The sequence below is a fragment of the Erpetoichthys calabaricus genome, chromosome 1, assembly GCF_900747795.2.
Source record: "Erpetoichthys calabaricus chromosome 1, fErpCal1.3, whole genome shotgun sequence".
In the NCBI taxonomy this organism is placed as follows: Eukaryota; Metazoa; Chordata; class Cladistia; order Polypteriformes; family Polypteridae; genus Erpetoichthys; species Erpetoichthys calabaricus.
The window spans coordinates 118,611,386-118,633,421 of NC_041394.2; the positions used below are offsets into that span (position 1 = coordinate 118,611,386).

At 36.3% G+C, this 22,036-nt stretch overlaps 1 protein-coding gene across 1 annotated transcript in view; it reads left to right on the forward strand.

Moving 5' to 3' along the window:
• LOC114654989 (metastasis-associated protein MTA1-like) overlaps positions 1-22,036 on the forward strand; it is a 294,679-nt gene that overhangs the window by 85,169 nt on the left and 187,474 nt on the right. Inside the window, exons 2-3 of the mRNA XM_051933272.1 lie at positions 11,740-11,807; positions 13,719-13,812. Of these exons, the coding sequence (XP_051789232.1) occupies positions 11,740-11,807; positions 13,719-13,812 (162 nt within the window). The remainder of the gene's footprint in view (positions 1-11,739; positions 11,808-13,718; positions 13,813-22,036) is intronic.

A 22,036-nucleotide genomic window follows, 5' to 3' on the forward strand; every position in this document is an offset into this window, starting at 1 on the left:
GGAACAGTCTGGTTTTATGCCTAAGAAGTCTACCATTGACCGCATCCTGGCACTGAGGGTTCTCATGGAGCGCAAATTGTGAATATTGGCAGAGTTTCTTTGCAGCCTTTGTCGATTTTCGCAAACGATTCGACTAAGTTGATCGAGCTGCCCTGTGGGACATCCTGAGGATTCGCGGGATCCCCTCAAGGTTGCTGGATATCATGGCCGGCCTGTACACTGGTACTGTGAGTGCTGTGCAGAGTGGAGACAGGACCCCTGCATTTTTCCCAGTTGATTCTGGGGTTCGTCAGGGGTGTGTTCTTCCTCCTACTCTGTTTAATGCTTGTATGGACAGGGTGTTGGGCAAGGTCGTGGGGTCCAGCAGCTGTGGGGCATCTGTTGGTGAAGAAAGGTTCACAGATCTTGACTTTGCTGATGATGCTGTGATCTTCGCGGAGTCAAGGTCAGGTATATGTTAGACTTGTATTTGATGAGCTAAATGTGCTGTATATATGTATATATATATATATATATATATATATATATATATATATATATATATATATATGTGTAATTAATTGCAATTAAATTCATGTAACAAAAAATGTAATTATGAAATTAATACCTAAATCATGAATTAAATACACACTGAATCATAAATTGAATGTAGAATCAATATAAAACAATTTAAAAAAACTTAATGTCATAGTTTAAACCTTAAACAGTGAACTTAAACCTGAACCTTTAACAAAACATACTTGAACAAGTACAACATGAATTTGAATGTCTTCCTAAATGGCAAGTAAAATGAAGGCAAAAAATATACGTATATATATACGTATAGTAGCGTGGATGCCGATGTGTCCCTCTGGTTGGTAAAAAGTGAAACCATTCCATTTATTATTTGGCAATTAATTTAATATTTAAATATTGTTCAAAGTCAAACTGCCATTATTAACGAATAACGGATTAAGAGTGCCTTATACAATACATAATGTTTTTCATTTCGCCGTTAGGAGCAGAAACATGTAAATTCTTTCCTGATCCAACTCTGGAGCAGGCGATGTACTAACTGACCATGTGAACAGCACGGTTCTTTGAGGTAAACTCCATTAACTTTAAGTGATTGTCCTTGCACTTTATTTGTGGACATCGCAAATGCAAGACCTACTGGAAAATAAAGGAATTTGAAAGGTAGTAGTAGGAAATCATAGGTATAGTATAGGTGGAATGAAAATGTCCTCTCCCTTTCCAAATCTGGTTAGAATAGTAGCCTTGTATGGATGGCATGACAGAGTTGCCACATTTCTCACGACCTTGATATATAATTCATCCATCCATCCATTGTCCAACCCGCTGAATCCGAACACAGGGTCACGGGGGTCTGCTGGAGCCAATCCCAGCCAACACAGGGCACAAGGCAGGAACCAATCCTGGGCAGGGTGCCAACCCACTGCAGGACACACACAAACACACCTACACACCAAGCACACACTAGGGCCAATTTAGAATCGCCAATCCACCTAACCTGCATGTCTTTGGACTGTGGGAAGAAACCAGAGTGCCCGGAGGAAACCCACGCAGACACGGGGAGAACATGCAAACTCCACGCAGGGAGGACCCAGGAAGTGAACCCAGGACTCCTAACTGTGAGGCAGCAGCGCTACCACTGTGCCACCGTGCCGCCCCTTGATATATAATTTTTTTTTCCAAATTAAATTAGAATTTACTGTTCACACATTTAATTTTTTTTACTCTTCCTCTCACTTGCTGATTGCATTGTGACGAAAATCGGGACAGACAAACAGACAGACAGACACACGCATATATAATTATGGTTGGAAGACATGGTCAGAGTATTTCCAAAATGATAAAGCTTGTGGGGTGCTTTTAGTCAACCATAGAGTCTACCTACTGACCATGGTCCTGCTGATGGGGTGTTGGGCGGCCAAGACTCATTGATTTGAGAGGTTAACGGTGGCTATGCTGTCTGGTATAAACCAACAAAAGGGCTACTGTAGCACAAATCAGTATTGTTATGGGAGTAATATGTCACAATACACTGTGTATCCAACTTTGCTACATTTGGGACTGCGTAGTTCCATACTAGTCGGAGTACTAATGCTAACTTCTGTCCACTATCGGAAGCACCTACAGTGGGCACGCATGCAGGAACTTGGGTCAGTGGAAGACTGTCACTTGGTTTGGTGAATCTCATTTTCTGTTGCATCATATGAAAAGCCAGGTATGTGTGTGTCATTTACTTGGGCAGAGAAAGCACCAGGATGCACTATGGGAAGAAAACAAATGGTATAATAAGTTTGATGCTTTAGGCAATGTTCTACTTCAAAATGCTAGGTCCAGGCATTCATGTGGATGTTGATGCATACCAGTACCTAAACATTGTTGCAGACTAGGAACACCCCTTCAGGGCAACGGTATTCAGTAGTAGAGGTGGCATCCTTCAATGTTCCTTGTCACCCTGTATGAATTTTTCAGGAATAGTTTAAGGAACGTGATATAAGAGTTTTAGGGTATTTCCCTGACCTCCAAATTCCCCATATCTGAATACATTAAAGCATTTGTGGAATGAGTTAGAACAACAAGTCCAATTTGCAGTGACACCACCTTGCAACTTCCAGGAGTTAAGGGATCTGCTGCTAATGCCAGATCCCACATGACACCTTAAGAGTTCTTGTACAGTCCATGCCTTGGCAGGTTGGAGCTGTTTTGATGGTACATGGAGATGCAGCAGCATATTAGGCATGTTGTCATATTTTTTCCTGCCACAAATTATTATTTTGTAAACAATTAATCTATCGACTGTTAAATGGATTAATCTAATGACTTATTTTGACCAAATAATTCTAGTAGGCATATGAATCTGTACTGAATTTAAATATTGAATAATTGTTATGTAAAACATTTGAAAACATAAGGATATAAAATAACTCAACTAAACTAACCCCGAGACATTATTGTACACTTCTGCAACCACATAGCATTAAATAATTATAAATTAAACTTTTCAGTAGCTGTTACTTTGTAGACTGTTGAAATTGATACAGGTTTGTGCTTTGTTCGAAAGGGTGTAATGTCTGCACAATAAGATATTTTAAACATTTCCCAGTGTTTGTTATTGAATCATCACATTTTAAACATAAAATACTTATACAAATCGTGATATAATCTATATATATAATTCACTAAGTCCATGGCAAGCAAGATGCACACAAGACAGCCACACCCACCAACTCACAGAGCCCCGCTCACCAACAATTCACTAAAGAGCCGACCATGGCACGAGAGTGAAAGCATTTGCCAAGAATGTGTTCATTAATCAAGAACGAAAGTCGGAGGTTCGAAGAAGATTACATACCGTCGTAGTTCCGACCATACACGATGCCGACTGGTGATCCGGCGGCGTTATTCCCATGACCCACCGGGCAGCCAACCGGTAACCAAAGTCTTTGGGTTCCGGGGTGAGTATGGTTGCAAAGCTGAAACTGAAAGGAATTGACGGAATGGCACCACCAGGTGTGGAGCCTGTGGCTTAATTTGACTCAACACGGGAAACCTCACCCGGCCCGAACGTGGCTCACAGGTGCATGTGAACTGTAGCGTATGGTTGCAAAGTTGAAACTTAAAGGAATTGACGGAAGGGCACCACCAGGTGTGGAGCCTTTGGCTTAATTGGACTCAACACGGGAAACTTCACCTGGCCCGAACGTGGCTCACAGGTGCATGCGACTGAGGCGGTGTGTGGAAAATGAACAGTCAACGTGACTCACAAGTGCATCTGGACTGTACACAGATGAAAGCACTTCAGGTGAGGAGTTGGGGGCGGACACATGAGCAGGCAGTGCGTACTGAACGATGACTAAGAGATGACTTAAGAAATCGGCAGACTAGAATGGCGGGGGCGGAATGGGCATCAGACGATCGAGCTTGCCTATCTAGAGGATGTAAATGTCCTAACACGGGTTCCGTAGGGATTCCGAAGGATCGTTACCGATTGTGCCAACCCGTCGTTGGATGGTTAGGACCCGAAACCTCTTGGGCCCGCTTCCCCACCCTCTCTCCAGAGTTCCATCTTTGCATTCACTTACAGTTGTATCCTCAAACCCACCCCATTTGGACAACTGTGTCTTTCAGGAAGTGTTCACCCATCAATACATAATTATGCGGCGTATGCTACGCCACAGGTTGGCTAGTAAGTATATAAATTAATTTGTTCATTTTAAATTCTTGATGTTCATCAGTAATCTTTCACCTTTTTAAAAGCAACCTACTAAGTATCTTAATTAGTAGGTTGCCTCATGCAGTAAGTGTGCATTAATAAAAAAATCCTGTGCAAAACATTATTTGCGACACAGAAATGAGTTAATTCAGAACAGTTCTTCTGCAAAAAAAAATCTTTGTTATTGTGTCAGACATAGGAGGTGAATTAAAGTGGGAGAAAACTTTTACACTGAAGAACACTTTATAGGCGGCATTCAGTATAACTCTTTCAGGGCGCTCCTTTCCATTGAGATGAGGGACGCAGGTAATCATCAGCATATTTGCACCGATTTAAGAGAGAACTTGGGAAGAGCCCAGACCCATTATACATTAGATGTGTATACCCTTTTAAAAGGTTAAAACCAGGATTTCACTGAGCAGCATGGTTTGCGCATTTGGCATTCTAAACTGCAGTAGAAACTGTTCTTTTCAACTTGCTTTACTTCAACCACCAATAATGAGTAGCATCCACCTGGATGATGCGACGGCAGACATTTTTGCACCAGTATGCTTACCACACATTAGCTGTGAGGTGGTGAAGGGGTGAGAGATACTTAGCTAGTTAGAGACAGGGGATGATTAGGGGGGCAGAATGAATAGGCTGTGGTGGGCAATTTAGCCGAGGATACGCCCTACTCTTTATGAAGGATGTCCAGGGATCTTTTATGACAACAGAGAGTCAGGGCCTTTGTAATTAAAGAATTACTAGCTGTCGGCCCTGGCATAAATATAACAGTACGTTTAATCAAATTTTCAGGTGGTCCTGGAAATATCCTCTTCTTAATCATTTGTTCAGGCAGATTTTATAAACTGTCAGTTTGTCTGGGTTTCTCACAATGCAGCCCATTGTTCCCCACCATTTTTTTTTATTTTGTTTTTAATTGACTTTGTTAAATTCACTCCCTTTTTTAACGTTTTACCTACCATTTTATCTGATACCTGCAAAGACGATGCTGTAGATCATTTGTTCTCAAACGGTGTTCTTTGTACATTATGGAAGTAATTACAAATGCCAACTCCCTCCCTCTGTTTTTACACAATGAACTATTATTTTTCCAAGATTTTCAGGAGAAACACTCCTACATGGAGGAGAATTTTTGCTTGTATTTGTAGGAATCTTCTTCCATTGAACTTGTTTCAGCTGCTACCATGATTAGCCAACTCAAAAACAATACAAAACAACTAGTGGATTAAGTAAATATAATTTGATTAAAATGTTTAGATTATTACATGGATTAATTTCAGCATCCCTAATCATATTTTTGGCTCATCAGTGTGTTTTCAATTTTATTTGTATATTTAGCCTAAGGGGATGGTAACTTTTAATGCTGAAGATGTGAGACTGCCCCCATCTGTATTTAAAGGACTAGTAGAGCATAAGCTGGCCACTGAAGCACTGACTCTTGTTTAGCTCACACCTCTGTCTTTGGAATATTTGTATTTTGACCCTTAGCTGCTGTTCTTGATTAAGATTTGTGGACTGTGGACTCGATTTTGTTACTGTTTGGGGCTCACACGTAAATCTTTTGTTTTTGAATTCATTTGACATCTTTTATTTATTTTTTTTATTTTTGACCTTAACCCTTTTAAGTGTATTCAAGAACATTGTTCCTTGTAGCCATGGATTTAATCACTGGGTGGTGTTTTGTCTCCCTCTATTGTGAGGCTACTTTTAGTCTTGTCCATTTTGGCCCGTGCAGGCTATGAAGCCTGCCTTTCAAGTTTGGTGTCAGGCTGGTTCTTGTTTGTAGATTTCAACTAATGATTAGGCCTATATTTTTATTTAAATCCTGCTCATAGCAACCAGAGGATTTTTAGTCTATATTTTACAACATCCTACTAATGCTATTTTCAGACTGCAGCTAAAAGTGACTTAATTCCTGTGTTTGGCTTATATCTAGTTTTCTGACTGTTCAAATTAATATTTCAAGTGATCCAAATCCAATATGGGTGTAGACATACAGTATCTATACTGAATATACTGTGCATGCAGAAAGAGTAATAAAAATTTGTTAGATGCACCCTGCGGTGGGTTGGCACTCTGCCCGGGATTGGTTCCTGCCTTGTGCCCTGTGTTGGCTGGGGTTGGCTCCAGCAGACCCCTGTGACCCTGTGTTTGGATTCAGCGGGTTGGAAAATGGATGGATGGATGGATGTTAGATGCAACTTAATAGGCAACCGTGAACTAAAACAGCCTGCTGGCTGCAGTGCTACTTTATCTTTTTTTGCAAAGGATGTTTGTGAACTCATCAGCTCATGATAGTAGTAAAGAGAAATAGCAGAGAAAAAAATCAGCTGTCACTTTGAGCACAGCAGTGACGTGCGGTGAGGTTCATGGCTGGTGAGGCACGGACTCCTTCACAGTCAGATTTACAAATATATGAACCCAAAAGAGTAGCTTATTCACTATTCAATTGGCAACATGCACACTAACTACTGGTGACGTTTCATATCTCATCAGCATTCTTTACACACACACACACATAGGTAAGGTACATATTTGGCTAAGAAAGAATGTTACATTTATAGCAGTGAGAAAGAGAGCGGTTAGAGCGCATTTGCTCTGCACCCTCCATGTATTCTAAATTTGCTGTTGCAATTCCACAATTCATACTCATTCAATACAAATGAAAGGATTGAATGGTGCACAAAATAAAAAACGGATTTCAATTTTGACCTTCATTGAAATATTTAGTTGTTTTTAAAAGCTTTTCATTCTGATGATTTGATCAATTTTAACATAGAATGTTCAATGGAAGGATAACAAGAAAAAAAAATTTATTTGAGGTCAAAATTTTGTTTTTAAATATTGCATTTTTTTTTCTTAGTCTGATCCCATTTTTTAATAAAATTGAAAACCGTTTATGGTCTTACCTTTATTTGTAAATGAAGTCCATGCTCCTATCCTTCTCTGTCACTTTCTTGTAAAAGTCGTCCTTATTTTTCTTTAGTTTTAAAAATCTTAATCTTCCATTTTGGCAGTCACTCAGAACAATAAATAAAAATAAACGGACCGCTGCAGTGCACTTTACTTTCTGATATCGCTAATTTACTAACGCCCAGAGCCTCTGCGTAAAAGAACAGCAGCAACAAGCACCTGTTGGACTCACAACATGCACCCTCTTTGGTGCAGCACAGTACTGTCTGCCACACCTTGTGCCTTTTCACTGTGGTTTTATGTCCGATCAGCAAGGCTAAATATGTCACACACATTCACTAATATCTCTGGGCTCTGGGCGTTAGTAAATTAGCGATATCAGAAAGTAAAGTGCACTGCAGCGGACCGTTTATATTCAGCAAGGCTAAATATGTCACACACATTCATTAAAGATATTAGTCAGACTGTGGAAAGTCAGGGTGTATAATAAACGCATCCACAAACATTATATTGGTGACATACAGAGAGGGGCGGCATGGTGGTGCAGTGGTAGCGCTGCTGCCTCGCAGTAAGGAGACCTGGGTTTGCTTTCCGGGTCCTCCCTGTGTGGTTTTTTCATGTTCTCTCTGTGTCTGCATGGGTTTCCTCCGGGTGCTCCAGTTTCCTCCCACAGTCCAAAGACATGCAGGTTATGTGCATTGACGATCCTGAATTGTCCTTAGTGTGTGCTTGGTATGTGGGGGTGTGTGCGTGTGCCCTGCCCGAGGATTTGTTCTTGCCTTACGCCGTGTGTTGGCTGGGATTGGCTCCAGCAGACCCCCGTGACCCTGTGTTAAGATATAGCGGGTTGGATAATGACTGACTGACTGACATACAGAGAGAGAGCAACAGGCATGTGCCAATTGCTGGCATCAACCCCATGTGTGAGGGAGAGCGCAGTCCGAGGTGAGTTAAGGCTTGTCACTGCTGCACCTCGCATTTCTCCCCAGTATTTGAACAGGAAATGCACAAATTCAGTGGTTTTGACTATAAAAATGATCAAAATTATTGGAATCATGCAGAAAACAAATTTATAGCACAGACCAGTGGACACATTTATTTTATGTTATCATTATTAGTTTTTTTACATTTTATGATGATCGAGTCGAAGCCAGTTTATGCATAGAATGTAATGTAAACAATCACTCTGTGCACGTTATCAGAGGCTTTCCAATGAGAAACTGACTATGGAGAACTTTTTAGCAATCCAGAAGTCCATATGAAAGATGCGATCAACAATGATACTGAACAGCAGAGAATATTTGTCAAGTTTAAAAGCAATTTTTAATGTAAACTGATCTGGAGTGTGCTTATACTTTGAATTAAATCAGTCTTTAGCAACACTTTCATAGACAAGATCTGAAACCCTGTTGTCATGTTGACCTTCTTTTTGTTATGCTACTCCAGGTAGAGGATTATTATTATTATTTATTGTTGTTGGGATTTTGTTTAAAAAAAAATTTACAGTATGTTGGTCGTGTCATTATTACAAATACCACAAATGTTCAGTAGAATCAAAAATGTTTAAAAAAAAAATAAAACTGAATTAGTACACAGTACCACTCAGTAAGTTTGAGAAGCCTCTGCTCTCTCAAGTATCAAAGATCAGGTGATATTCCATGAAGCAAGGTAAGTGCACAAACCTTGCTTAATTTGGCAGGCTGGGTTATGTCAACTGTTTTCAGTTCCATCAGTTGCCAGGATTATGGCAAGCTGTGCTCTGTAACTGAGGTAACTAAGCTTTACCTCTTAGCTTCCTTTGTACCAGGCTAAAGATGAAACTTATTGTAGTGTTGTGGCTTGAGAGTCCATAAAACTATAGTCTGATAGAAACACAATCCTGGAGAAATGTTCTGACTTTTTTTAACACAGCTAATTTTGCTGCATTATTAGTTTGACTATCATTTAAATTATTCTCATATGTTCATTACAAAGTGGTAAAATACGAAAACCAATACTATCCAATGAAAACAAAGAATTATTTACCTCCTTGATGTTGAATTCTATTTAAAGATAGTTAACCCCAAATGTCTCTCAGGATATGGCCATTATGATCCAATGTAAAGCATTAAGCCCAAATAACCTTCTGGACTATATTCTGCTGCCACCTAGTGAAAAAAATAACATTATGCTGCAAAGAAATCACAAATATCTCTATGCATTTTGTAAATCATCAATTTTAATGAGTGGGGCAGAGCCTTCAACTGAAACTTAATGACTTGTATATGAGAAGCTGCAAAGCCTGTTTTACAACAAATGGAAACTGAGCCATTAGTCGAATCAAGTAATACTGATGACAATGTGAATTTTTCATTAGACGTTGACATGGATAGTGAAACTGATGAATACAGCACTGTATGACCAAGCTGCTCTGATATGCCTGGGGACTTGTTAGCATGGAGATTCACCATGGTGCAAGTAGGTATGTGGCAAAAAAGCAAACTGGAAGTTCAAGAAAGATGTTAGCCCCCTAAGCACTGTTCTCAATGCAACAGCTGTCAATGTTCATGTCAGGCGAAATGTGCAATTCACTGAGCTTTGTGCTGTGGTAGCCTACAATAACACAATGGCTACATCCCTTGTGCAGATCAGACACTGTCATTCTACCCTCTCATGTGCAAGCAACAGAAAAAATATTTTTAAGAACGTGCACAAAGAAACATGCTTCTTCCTTCCCAATTGCAGTATTGGGCTGTGTGTGTTTCGTGACAGTTTTAAAATATATTACACAAAGGAGACATACTAAATCTGTATCAATACAGCAATAGACACTAGATATAACTTTCCTGCAGTATTTATGTTGACTTTGTGGGACTTACATATTTATGTTGCATATAAATACATGTGTTCTTGCTGAAAAAAAATCCAACATTTTGGACTTGTTTTTCTAGGAGTAAGCATAACGCTAAGGAAGTTAATATACAGTATCTGTCAGTCTAAGAGAGGCAAGTTGTTTTTCACTGTTGAACAGCAACCTTCAAGTCATTCCAAATATTTTCAATTGGAATTACAGGTCAGTACCTTGACTTGGCTACCTTCTTCTTCACATGCTGTTGCCTTATGCTTTGTGTCATAATTGTTTTGAAATATGAAGTATTTCAGTCTTTTTGCAAATGTCATCAGGTTCTTCTCAAGAATCTCCATGTACTTGGCTACATCCATCCTTACTTCAATTATAACAAGTTTTCTTGTCCCTACAGATAAAAAACATCCCCACAGCCTTATGCTGCCAGCATGCTTCTTACTTGAAATGGTGTTGTTTTGGTGATGGACTGTGTTGGGCTTTCTCCAGACCTAATATTTGGCATTTATACAAAAATGTTCTGTTTTTGTTTCATCTGACCACAAAAAGATTCTTGTGGGATCCTTTAGATATTTCTTGCCTTTGGCTATTTCATAATTAACCAGATATCCCATTAGGTAGAAGTTAGTCAAAGACATTAAATCTGTAGATGTTACACTTTCCTCACTCTTCTCTGTCTTTTTGAGTCATGATGGATGTTCTTGACAATTGCTTCTCTGGGCTGCTAAATCTCTGGGCTGTTAGATATCATGAGTGTGCACACAGTCATGTATTAGCTAAGTCTGTCTTGAGTTAACAAAAAATATTTTAAGTTAGTGTTATAGACTGAGCCTGTGAGGATATGGCAGTTTAAGTGTGAAGCAGAGATAGCTTGAAAAAGTAAAGATATGAGTTATGGGCCATACTTCTTTTTTTGATTTTTTAAAATTTGATTGATGAAAAACAAATGAACATAACAGAAAAACAGTGGCCTTTTAAGCAGGTGTGCAAGAACTAAACTTTTCAGCTCTGTGAATGGTATAAATCTGTATAATTAAATGTTAGTGGCATTATTCAATTTCAAAAGTTTCTTTTAAGTTGTCCAGTTTGACTATCAGCTTACTAGTTTGTTATTGTCATATTTTAAAACATTGTCAATGTTATATATTTATCAACAATGAATGGTGTAAAGTATGCTTGGCAACAAGTGCAATTAAATACAAGAACATACTTCAAAATGATTAGAATTTACTGTACATTTGAATGCCGATGTGTATTTATGTGTTTCATTTAATCACAAACATCTGTATACATTCATCATAATAAATACCAGAAGATAACTGTCATTTTTGTAATGTTTCTATTTTACAGAATTTGTCTGCAATGTAGCCATATGCAGGTATCAAAGAGTAGCTAATTTAGGTCAGGAAAACATCATGTTCAACATGTGGGGTGATGCAATAATATAGTTCAGACTAAAACAAGTGCCTCTCAGCTAAACTTTTTAATAGCAATATACATGCATTTTGCTTACAAAATCTTTGGCATGAATTTACATTTATTGTTACATTCTGTGTAACTGTAATGTTATATTGTGTTTACTGTTGCATTCACATTTACTGTTTAATCAGTGCTCAATCTGTGTCTGTTTAACCTTATTTCAGTACTTTCATTTGCTGTTTAAATTTGGTAGTCTGTTCAGGACTGTAAGAGTCTTGATAATAGCATGTTAGTAAATAAATTAATTTAAATTATTGACCTTTTTCTTTTTCTACAGACTATGTTTACTTTGAAAACTCTTCCAGCAATCCATATTCAGTCAGAAGAATAGAAGAGTTAAACAAGGTAAAATTCAGCAAAATGTTCAGCATCTATTTTTAAAATATTCAGGCAGCAAATCTAGACTCAAAAACCTTTTTTACTTCTGATTCTAAAAATACACAAGTTTATCACAACTTCTTAAATTGTATAAAATAGGCAGCAACATTTGTTCATTTAACATCTATTATCATAGCTTATCAGGATTAGGTGGATAACACTTAAGATCCCCTAATAGTTTTTCAGTGATCTTATACATTTTAAAGAATGACAGCATTTTCATTCTTTCTGTCTCCCCTGTGTTGGTCTTGTTATAATGCATTCCTTTAGCCATGCCAAGCTTTAAAATTTCAGACAAACAGTATAGTTGTTCACATACATTTTTTTTACAGTTGTAGCGCAAGAAAATTAATGACTTGCTAAGTCTTACTTAGCTGATCAAAGGGAAGGACTGGACCAGCCCCTTGAAATTTAAGGTACAACACTTTAGTTGCCTGTGCAACTAAATATATGGGAGCATGGTTATTGTTATCTTATTAGTAAACATTTGTCTGCCTTTATCTAAGGTGATTTACTTCTTAATGCCAGAGATACAGTTTTAGAATTCAGAATATGTGAGAACGTACCCTTGGTGGCCACTACAAAGTGCATTTCCATTCACATTAAACATATTACATAAGTACATTTACCTTTATCTAAGGCAACTTACAACATTTATGATACAATTGATTGCATTTCTTTTGTTTTTTTTCCAGTCGGAACACAATCATGTAACTCATTCATAGTCACACAGTGTCAATAGCGGGATTTGAACCCACTACCTCAGGGTTTAAAGTTCAAAGCCTTAACCACTACTTTCTGTTTTTTTCTCAAAATTTATTCTGTTATGATATTTTAGTTTGCGCCTATCCAACACACTTCTCAAACAGTTTCACCAGTCAATAAAACCTATCTTACTAAAGAGAGATCAGTCTGTCATTTATACTGCTTATACAACAACTTCACATACTGCTGTTTCACACGTCCTACCACTTCATCGCTATCAATCACTTTTTGTTTTTCCTGAGTTAACTTTGTGGATTTTCTTGCTTTGTTTTTTACCATCAGTACTAGAAAATATATTATTATTATATACTGTATTATTGTAAATTTGATTGACTTTATTTTTTCTTTTATTGTTGAACTCATATTAAGTTAAAATCGCTTTAAAACTAGAATGTGTTGTTTGCAGGATTTGCCATCTGTTTTTTGTGATTGTTTGCTCCCCCACAGTTAGGTCTTTCTACAGAATCAGTTGAATACAACTGTCTAAAAAGTTGACTAGAGATATGTAAACCTTTCTGCCGCTCCCTCACACCATAAGGAAAGATACAATTTAAATGTTGGTTTTCATGTTATTTGAATATCTGAAGAAGTTAATTTATTATTATCTGAGCTTGTAGAGTGCTATGTTTATCAGCAGTTTGCCCTTTTTGATTGAGCTGCTCTGGCTTATAGCAAATTATTTTTGCTGTCTGATCTTACTCATCATATGGTTTTTAACAATGTATACAGTTTTCTGTTTAAACTACAAGAAATAAGTTAAAGATTGACACATTAAATTAGGTACTATACTAAATCAGTAATTTCCAACATAATTAAGCATTACTCCTGTGTAGGTACAATGTAATTAAAGTATAGGTAGATACACAATAAGGTACTGTATGTAACAAAGAGAAATCTAAATATACCCATACTATTTTTTGAGTTTCCTGCTAACTACAGTATATAGTAATAGTAATAGTTATACGGGAAATTACTAAATAATCAGAGTGTACAAATGCACAGTGTTGATGGTAATGCAATAATTAAATATTATTACATGTTTTTAATATTCACAGATACCCTTATTAGAAAGTCAGAATATCTTGAATTTGCTTTTTTTCTTTTTATTTGAAGACTGCCAATGGAAATGTTGAAGCAAAGGTTGTGTGCTTCTATAGAAGAAGAGATATTCCTAGCAATCTTATTGCTCTGGCAGATAAACATTCAAGTGAGTTCCTTTTATTCTCTTTTTAAAAATTGGTTGCCTTTAATCTGATCCAGAAAGTTAGTCTATGAAGTATTGTGTAGAATTATTGTGGTTGAAGACAAAGCAGCTGAAGTTTTTTGAAGAATAATTGACCAAAATGCGCGTTATATTAGGTCTATAGTTTACAAAATAAAATTATAAAATCTTTTTTTAACTCAATTGAACAGATTAATTCATTAGTGCAGTTTGATTAATGTTTCTTGACAAAATCTGTTCTTAGACAAAGTTAATTCTATATTAATTAATTTGAGAATGCATTTAATTGTATTTGATGTGATATGTCTCTTTTGGAAAATTCTGGTAAATGATCTAAATTGATTATTGTAGATACACTTCTTTTCTATTGTGTTTACAAAGATTATGCAGTATTATCTAGAATATGAAAAGTTCAACAATTTTTGCTGAAGAGCCCCTGTTTTCATACTGAACTAGGTAATCAGAAGAGTTACTTTTTAATTGTTTATTTTCTTTTTTGGACCAACTGCAATATCTGGTTAAGGTAGTCATTTAGGACCTTCCTTAAGTAATACTTTGAAATAATGACTGGTTTAGTGTTCATTGATTAAAAAAACCAAGAAGGTTCATGCCCTTACATGAATGTGATTTTATGATATTTATGGAGTTCCACATACAACAGATCCCAACAGCCCTTGTCAAAGACTAATACTAAATAGTCTTTATAACAGTGTCTTTTAGCCTTTCTGAGCCTACCTTGTTGGGTTCAGATTTTCTGATTTTATGGGAGCTTGTATGGGAACTTGTACTTCACCAATTTCTCCCTTTCTTTCTTACTCGGCACATGGCCTGTTTTCCTCCCATCAGTTGAGTGTCCAAGCCAAACTCCCTCTAGGAAATAACCCCAACTATAGTGCCCTGTGGAACTCATTGAGATCACTGCACTTGCAGGCCTTTTTGCCACATAGTCCTTTGCCTCTACCAGTGTGTGGTCTTTTCTAAATTGCATTGCATGGTGGGCTGTATGCTCTGTCATCTTGCAGGTGTGTAGGGGAAATTGTGACTTCATATGACAGCCCAATATGTATAAAAAGATGTTTTCTGTAAGAGTGTGGGTGCATCCTTTAAGTAATGCTTCTGCTAATGGCAAGAGCTAGTTTTAAGAGTTCATGATCACTCATAGTAATGAAACAGAGAAGGAAAAAGAGGGAGATACACTGTTAGTTTTTAAGAAAATTTGTAGCTTCTGCTGATTAAATTAGTTTGTTTCTGTGCAATGCTAAAACAGTATCTCCTTGACATTTACATGTGTCTGAGTATGCCTGTTAGAGCTGGCAGGAAATCAGTTTGCACATATAAAGTTTAAAATGCAAGACTTTTTCAGGTACCTGTTCGTCTAGAGAAAGTCTGTATGGATGTCATTTTATGTAGATCAACAATATTTTTATTAAAAGTAATGAATGAATGGTTATTGCTATCTTATTAGTAAACATTTGACATTGAATATTTTTATTGAAAATAATGATACAGGCTATAGAAGAACCTTAGTACAGGTCAACCCAGATAACATACCAGACGTAGGTCCATTATGGAAAGAAGATTGAAGACAGAGATGGGGGAGGGAGGAAACCAAACTGCCTTTCTGATACAATGGGCTGAGCATTTTCTCAAGTCTTTGATATTTTAGTATGGCAGACCTTATGTACCTCTGCAATACTAGGCAAAATCATTACACTTTGCTGTGCTTCCTTTTTAAAACTAATAAATAATCCTAACCTCATTCTTGTCCATGTTAATAATTAGTATGTAATTTAGTTCAGAGCTGTGTGTGTAACTATTATGATCAGCCAGCAAACTATTTTTATAATAAGACTTATCAGGCTACTTAGGAGTTTGCTCCAATACTTTATAATACCTCTGTTTCTTCTATTTCTCATCAGTTCAGATCTTATTATGCAACTCTTGGCTAATGATCATTTAGATTTGTGCCTCCTTCTTTCTGGAACTCTATGTCAAGGTCTGTTTTTGGGACTCAGTCTGTCTCACCTTTCAGATTCAAACTAAAGTCTTAACTGTTCTTCCAAAATGTAATGGTCCCTTCTGTTTTTCACTGTGATAGTAGCTTCTCAGCTGTAGTGTAGTGTATAACCTTTTTATAACTTTTTCCTTGTAAAAGCTTACAATTAGTTTCATTTTCACTGTTGTCTTGTTCCCATCGACTTTATTTTTTAACTACATGTCCTTTGAAAATATTGAAACAAGATATTTAAGTATAATTTGTAAAACTAATTTTTTAAAGGTTCTAAATACGCAAATCATTGTAGATCCAGGAAGTTTTGGATATTTACTGGTGCTGCATTTTTGCTGTTGCTTGTTTTTATATTTTTTATTTTTACTGTACTGATTTGTTTGCTTATTTCATACCATATTGTAATCGTGCTTCCTCCAAGCTCAGAAAACTGCTTGAAGAATTAGTTAATATTACCTGTTTTCTTAAGGAAAAACACTATTCATTAAATAAGTTTCTACCACCAATTTTTTCTTTCTAATTTTTATTTTCAGTGGCTCTTTATCAACATAATGATTTTAATAGTGTGCGTAATTAATAATCAACACTTTGCCTCTTTGTACATGTAAAGGTTGCAATGATCTATGATTTTACTTAAGATAATAACTCACTTAGAGAAGAAGCTATTTATTTTCAGTAGACTAGTCTAGTAGATTAAGGCAAAATGCGCAAAATCTGAAAGATAAATTCAAAGGAGTGTACTAACATATTGCAAATATAATGCTTTCTGTTGCTTTTTTATGCTGTAGATTGCCTCATCTATCATTTCATAATTCTTTTCAGATAATTATCTTCACAAATAGGATATTTTACATGCACCTGTAATAAGTCCCTCCTGTTTTCTCAAATAAATATACATTATTTATACTTAATGAATAATTTGTTCTGCTGACATGTGCATTTGGGAAGAAACAAGAATACTCTAAAACATATATGTGAACACACCACAGATTGCTCTTAATTACAAAAATAACAAGTTATAAGATAACTTGAATGAAGCATGCCTGATTTTAAACATCTTTCTTTCTTAGGGCTGCTGGAAATATTCAATTATAATTGACTAATCAACCAAAAAATAATAATTTATTGTATTTTCTTAATTGAATAATCATCCTCATGTCCACTTCGCCCCCACATTTGTGGAATAGTATGCTGCAATGCTCTGTATAGTTTATACAATACTCACAGAAGCAGGTGCATTATATTTTGTTGAAAAAAGACTGTCAAACATTCTCCTTTACATGGGAGTATTCACTTGAAAAACTAACAAAGTGATTGATTGCTATGTAAAACACAGATGAAGTTCCATAGCAGCAATAGTTCAATTCACAAACATCTGAAGAGGAATTGTTACAATATAGCACAATATAAGACCTCAGTGCCTTAAGTAACTCACTTATATGCATTTAGCTGTCCATCAGTTGTTTTTATAGAAATGTGAAGCTGGTTAACTTGAGAAATTCATTCTAGTGATTAGGATTGGCACAAAAGTTAGCACCACAGTATTTATTTGGATAGAATTGATTAATCATCTGCTAAACGAACTTGTCAGTTGCTACCTTTATCAATGATTAAATAATAGATACAATACATTAACTCAAAGACAAGACTGACTTGGGAAGATGTATTTTAAATCTAGTGCAGCTGATCTATACCAAAAGAAAGTTGGTGGTGGAGTAACACAGAGCCCTCCATTTACAGGTGAGCATTTGTTTAGAAGCTGGATTTTTTTTATATTGGAAGAAAAAAAAACACTTTAGATTGCAGTTCTATTTGAATACGGCACAGATTGTACAACTTAGTAAAACCCTGTTTTTCATGTTATAAAAGTCTTAAAATCAGCAGCTTCTCACTGCTGTGGTCGCCAGTACAGTTATCATAGAGGTGACAGTGAAACTGTGAACCCAAGGAACCAACTGTATTTAATGAGATTAAAGGCCAGCCATGATGAAGCACTGATACAACACGTAGAGAAACCAAAGCTGAAAAATACCACTTACTGTTAAAGACTTGTGTCAGAAAGTATGGCAGTATTATGTTTTAGTATTATCAAAGATTGTGTTCTATTTTATAAGGTTTATTTATTTCGCTCATTTATAAACAAAAACATTGGCTGCATTTTGTTTTGAAATGAAAACTATAGTTTAACAGTTTAAAGAGTTAGAATGAGAGACAAAGATATTTAGTGAATATACAGAGTAAATGTCCCTGTTTCAATTTCTAGGTCTGTCTTGTATCTGTACTTATTTTAACATTTACACAAGAGACTCTTAGGCCAGGGAAACATATAACTTATAGTAGAAATGAACAAAATGGCAATCTAATAAAATAAAATAAAAAAAAAAACGTTTTTTTGGAAAAAAGACTCTCTCTGTCTGGGAGGTTAGCAACGCCCAAGTGACAACTCCTGTTTCAATGCAGAATACAAAACAACACTGACATATCTCTTGCACTGGGGTTGGTCTTCTGTGAAACTGTTTGAATATTATTGAATTTGTTACCTAACACATACAAAAGTGTTATGGGGTGTGCTTTAGTGGAATAGTATTTTTGTAAGCCAGCAGTTAAATTTCTGAACAGGGTGGATCCATGTGTATTGTTGATGGAAGGTAGCAAAGCTCACAACATGGTGTATCTAAGGCAAGTTTGTATGTATGGAGATGTGAAAAACACAGCCAGATCTATTGAAATATACAGTTATTAATGCAGATTGTAGAACCAGAATACTGCAAAAACCACTTGAGTCTATCTGTCAGCTACAGTATGTATGCCAGTGGTGGCAGTGTAACAATATTGACCTGTAGTGTCTCCACCTATAGTATATTGGCTGTTCTGATATTAAATGAGCAACATATATAGCTACTGGTGCTAGTAAAGTGTATACAGTTATGGTAGAAAACCCAATGGCATACATATATATTGGGAAGGTGGCAATGTCCTAAATTGGTTCCAGGAGCCTAACAGTGAATTTGGCTGAATTTTGTGCTCCTTCACTCTCATTCACCAGATCTCAGCCTAATTAGTATCTATTTAGATGACATTCAGAAACTTGTTCAGGAGATACACAACTACAGTCAACTCCAGAATTATTAGCACTCTTCATGACAATGAGCTAAAATTAATATATGAAAAGAATCACATATGCAATGAGTGATATTTTTAGCTTAAAGAAACGGATAAGCCTCATACTTGTATTGTTAAATAGATTTTTGGAACAAAATAAACTTTTCTTTCAATATCACAAATTTTCTTAAAAATGCAGATTCTAAAAATGTTGGCACTATAAATTTCAATATTTGGTGGAGCCTCCCCTAGCAAGAATAACAACAATCATCCTCTTAATGTAGTGTTTAACAAAGTTAGAGAACACTTGTGGAGGTATCTTGAACCACTCTTCCAAATAGAATATTGCCATATCATAGAGATTCTTGGGTTTTCTCATGTGAACTGCCCTCTTCAAATAAAATCACAGATTTTCAATTAGATTCAAGCCTGGAGACCTTGAGGGCCAATGTAAAACCTTGAATTTGTGTTGCTTCAACCATATCTTTATCTATTTTGATGTGTGCTTTGGGTCATTGTCCTTTTGGAAGACCCAACCACAACCCATTTTCAGCCATCTGGTGGAGGCCACCAGATTTTCAGCTAAAATGTTCTGGTGTTGAATTTGATTCATTATTCCATTGACTTTAATAAGAGATTCTGGACCACTGGCAGCGAAAACAGCCCCAAAGCATCAAATAGCAACCACAGTAAGAAGGAGGTGCCATTCTTTTTATACAGTCCCCTTTTCTTGCCAAACATGATGATGGTGTGTGTGACCAAAATGCTCAATATGTGTCTCATCTGACCACAAAACATGATTTCAATTGCAACTCCAATTTTGCTTAGCAAAGCTTAGATGCTAGGATTTGCGTCTTGGTCTCAGGAAGGGCTTCTTTCGTGGAAATTGTCTAAAAGGCTTCTGGTTATGGGGTTGGTATTTCACTGTTGATTTTGAAATGATGAAACCCCAAGATTCAACTTTGCAGTTTTGAAACTGCAGTCTTGGGCTCCTCTTTGCCTCTGTTCTTCATTTTATTCACTGTGAGTAGTGCAATATGCGGATGTGTCCCCCACCTGGCACATTTTCAACAGTTCCATGCTTACTGGTAATTTCAACTGAATGCCTATTTTTGTAGCCATTCCTAAATCTATGCAACTTGACTTTTTTCACATTTGAGTTGAGAGTTCTAGCTCATATTTATACCACAGTCAAACAGGAAATGGTCATAGATATCAATAAAATTCCTAAACACTAAAAGCAATATCAAGAAGGATTTTTCCCCAAAGACACTAATTCCTTTCATCTTATTTATAGCATTTTTGAAGGGTGCCAATAATTTTGCCACATACAGTATGTTTTTGACATTCCAAAGATAAAACACTTTTGCAGGAATTAGTTTATTAAATGAATAGATAGCAATTTAGTTAGCATGTTTTATTTATGTTTTGTGTGCTTAGTTATTCAAAATATTTGTGTGAGTTAGGATTCCAGCATGTGTTTTAATGTTTTTGACTGTAATTTCTTTGTGTATTAGACTTTGATACTTCAAGTTCTGATTTTTTGGATTTTAGCCTTGCCCAATTTTTTTGACTGTTTACTGTTACCTCCTGGTTGTGCTGTATAGGCTACAGAATTATTATCAGTTAAAATAACTAATTATTATATCTCTCTATTATAAAAGAAAATCTTGAGATGAGACTATTGGCAAAAGATTTTTTTCAAGTCCCACGAGACGAGACTATTGTCAAGAGATTTTTTCAAGTCCCACCCTCCTTTCAATCATTTTCAACCACACCCACAGTCCTCTTATCTCCCATTCCTTTGAATGCTTTTGTTAGACGCAGTTCCTGCACTCTCAGCTCTTATAAATTTTTGCGTCTTCCTTACTTTAAGTTCCCAATAAAAGAAGACTCATGTCCAAATCTTATTGAAGAATTTCATCCCGAAGGATTATCAACAGAAGAAATGAGTACACGGGCAATCCTAGCACTGAGAAACGATGAAGTCAAACGAATTAACGAGAAAATTGTTGATCGGTTACACAGCAAATTGGTTAAATGCGTATCAATAGACTATGCTGAAACAGTTGGTGGTGATGGTGCAGAAGATGAAAACATCAACTTACAATATTCCGTAGAATATCTACAACCATTAACACCATCCGGTCTTCCACCGACCAAATTACTGTTGAAAGAAGGATGTATCGTAATGTTATTGTGCAATTTATGTCTGAGTGATGGACTATACAATAGGACAATATTAGTTGTATTCAAAATTGGTTGAACAATTCTGACATGTAAAATTTTAACAAGCGACAAGAAAGGTAATGTAGTACATCTTCCGTGGATAACATTACACACCAAAGGAGATCTTGATATGCCATTCGTATTAAAACGTTTACAGTTTCCCATTAGAATAGATTTTCCTATGACAATTAACAAATCACAGGGACAAACATTCAAAAAAGTCGGTTTATGTATTGGAGAGAAAGAAACGATATTCACTCACAGGCAGTTATACTTTGCATTGTCATGATGCAAGTCCAAACATGGAATCAAAATATTGATGAAAAGTTAATTCAAAAAATATTTTTTACTGAAGTTTTACAGTATAAGTGTATTTGCGTGTTAATTTCAAAGCCAAACAGAACAAAAATGTATAATGCAACATGAAACATAATTTTCTTTCAATTTATTAAGTTTTACTATTTTTCACTATGGTTAATTACTCGCTGTAAAGTAAAATCGTTAATTCTATTATGCATATGTAACAGTTCCCATGAAAATAACAATCTGTTTAAATTGTACTTCCGCTTCCCCATATGCAAGCAGCAGAGCCGCAAAGTGTCTAGCGTGTAGCGCCTACCCAGGGGTTGGCGAGCAAAACGAGCAGGGGACAGATCCCCATAGTATATCATTAAGTAAAAGGGACATTAATGCTCTTAGATACGCCCAGCCCTTCTAATTACCTAATCACTGACTACTCTTTAGTTCAATCTTTTGCTGTCATACAGAGTTGCTCAGGGCTCTGTCCTCGGTCCTCTGCTTTTCTTTATTTATATGCTTTCCCTTGGCCATATTATTCGTAGCTATGGACTGGGTTATCATTTTTATGCA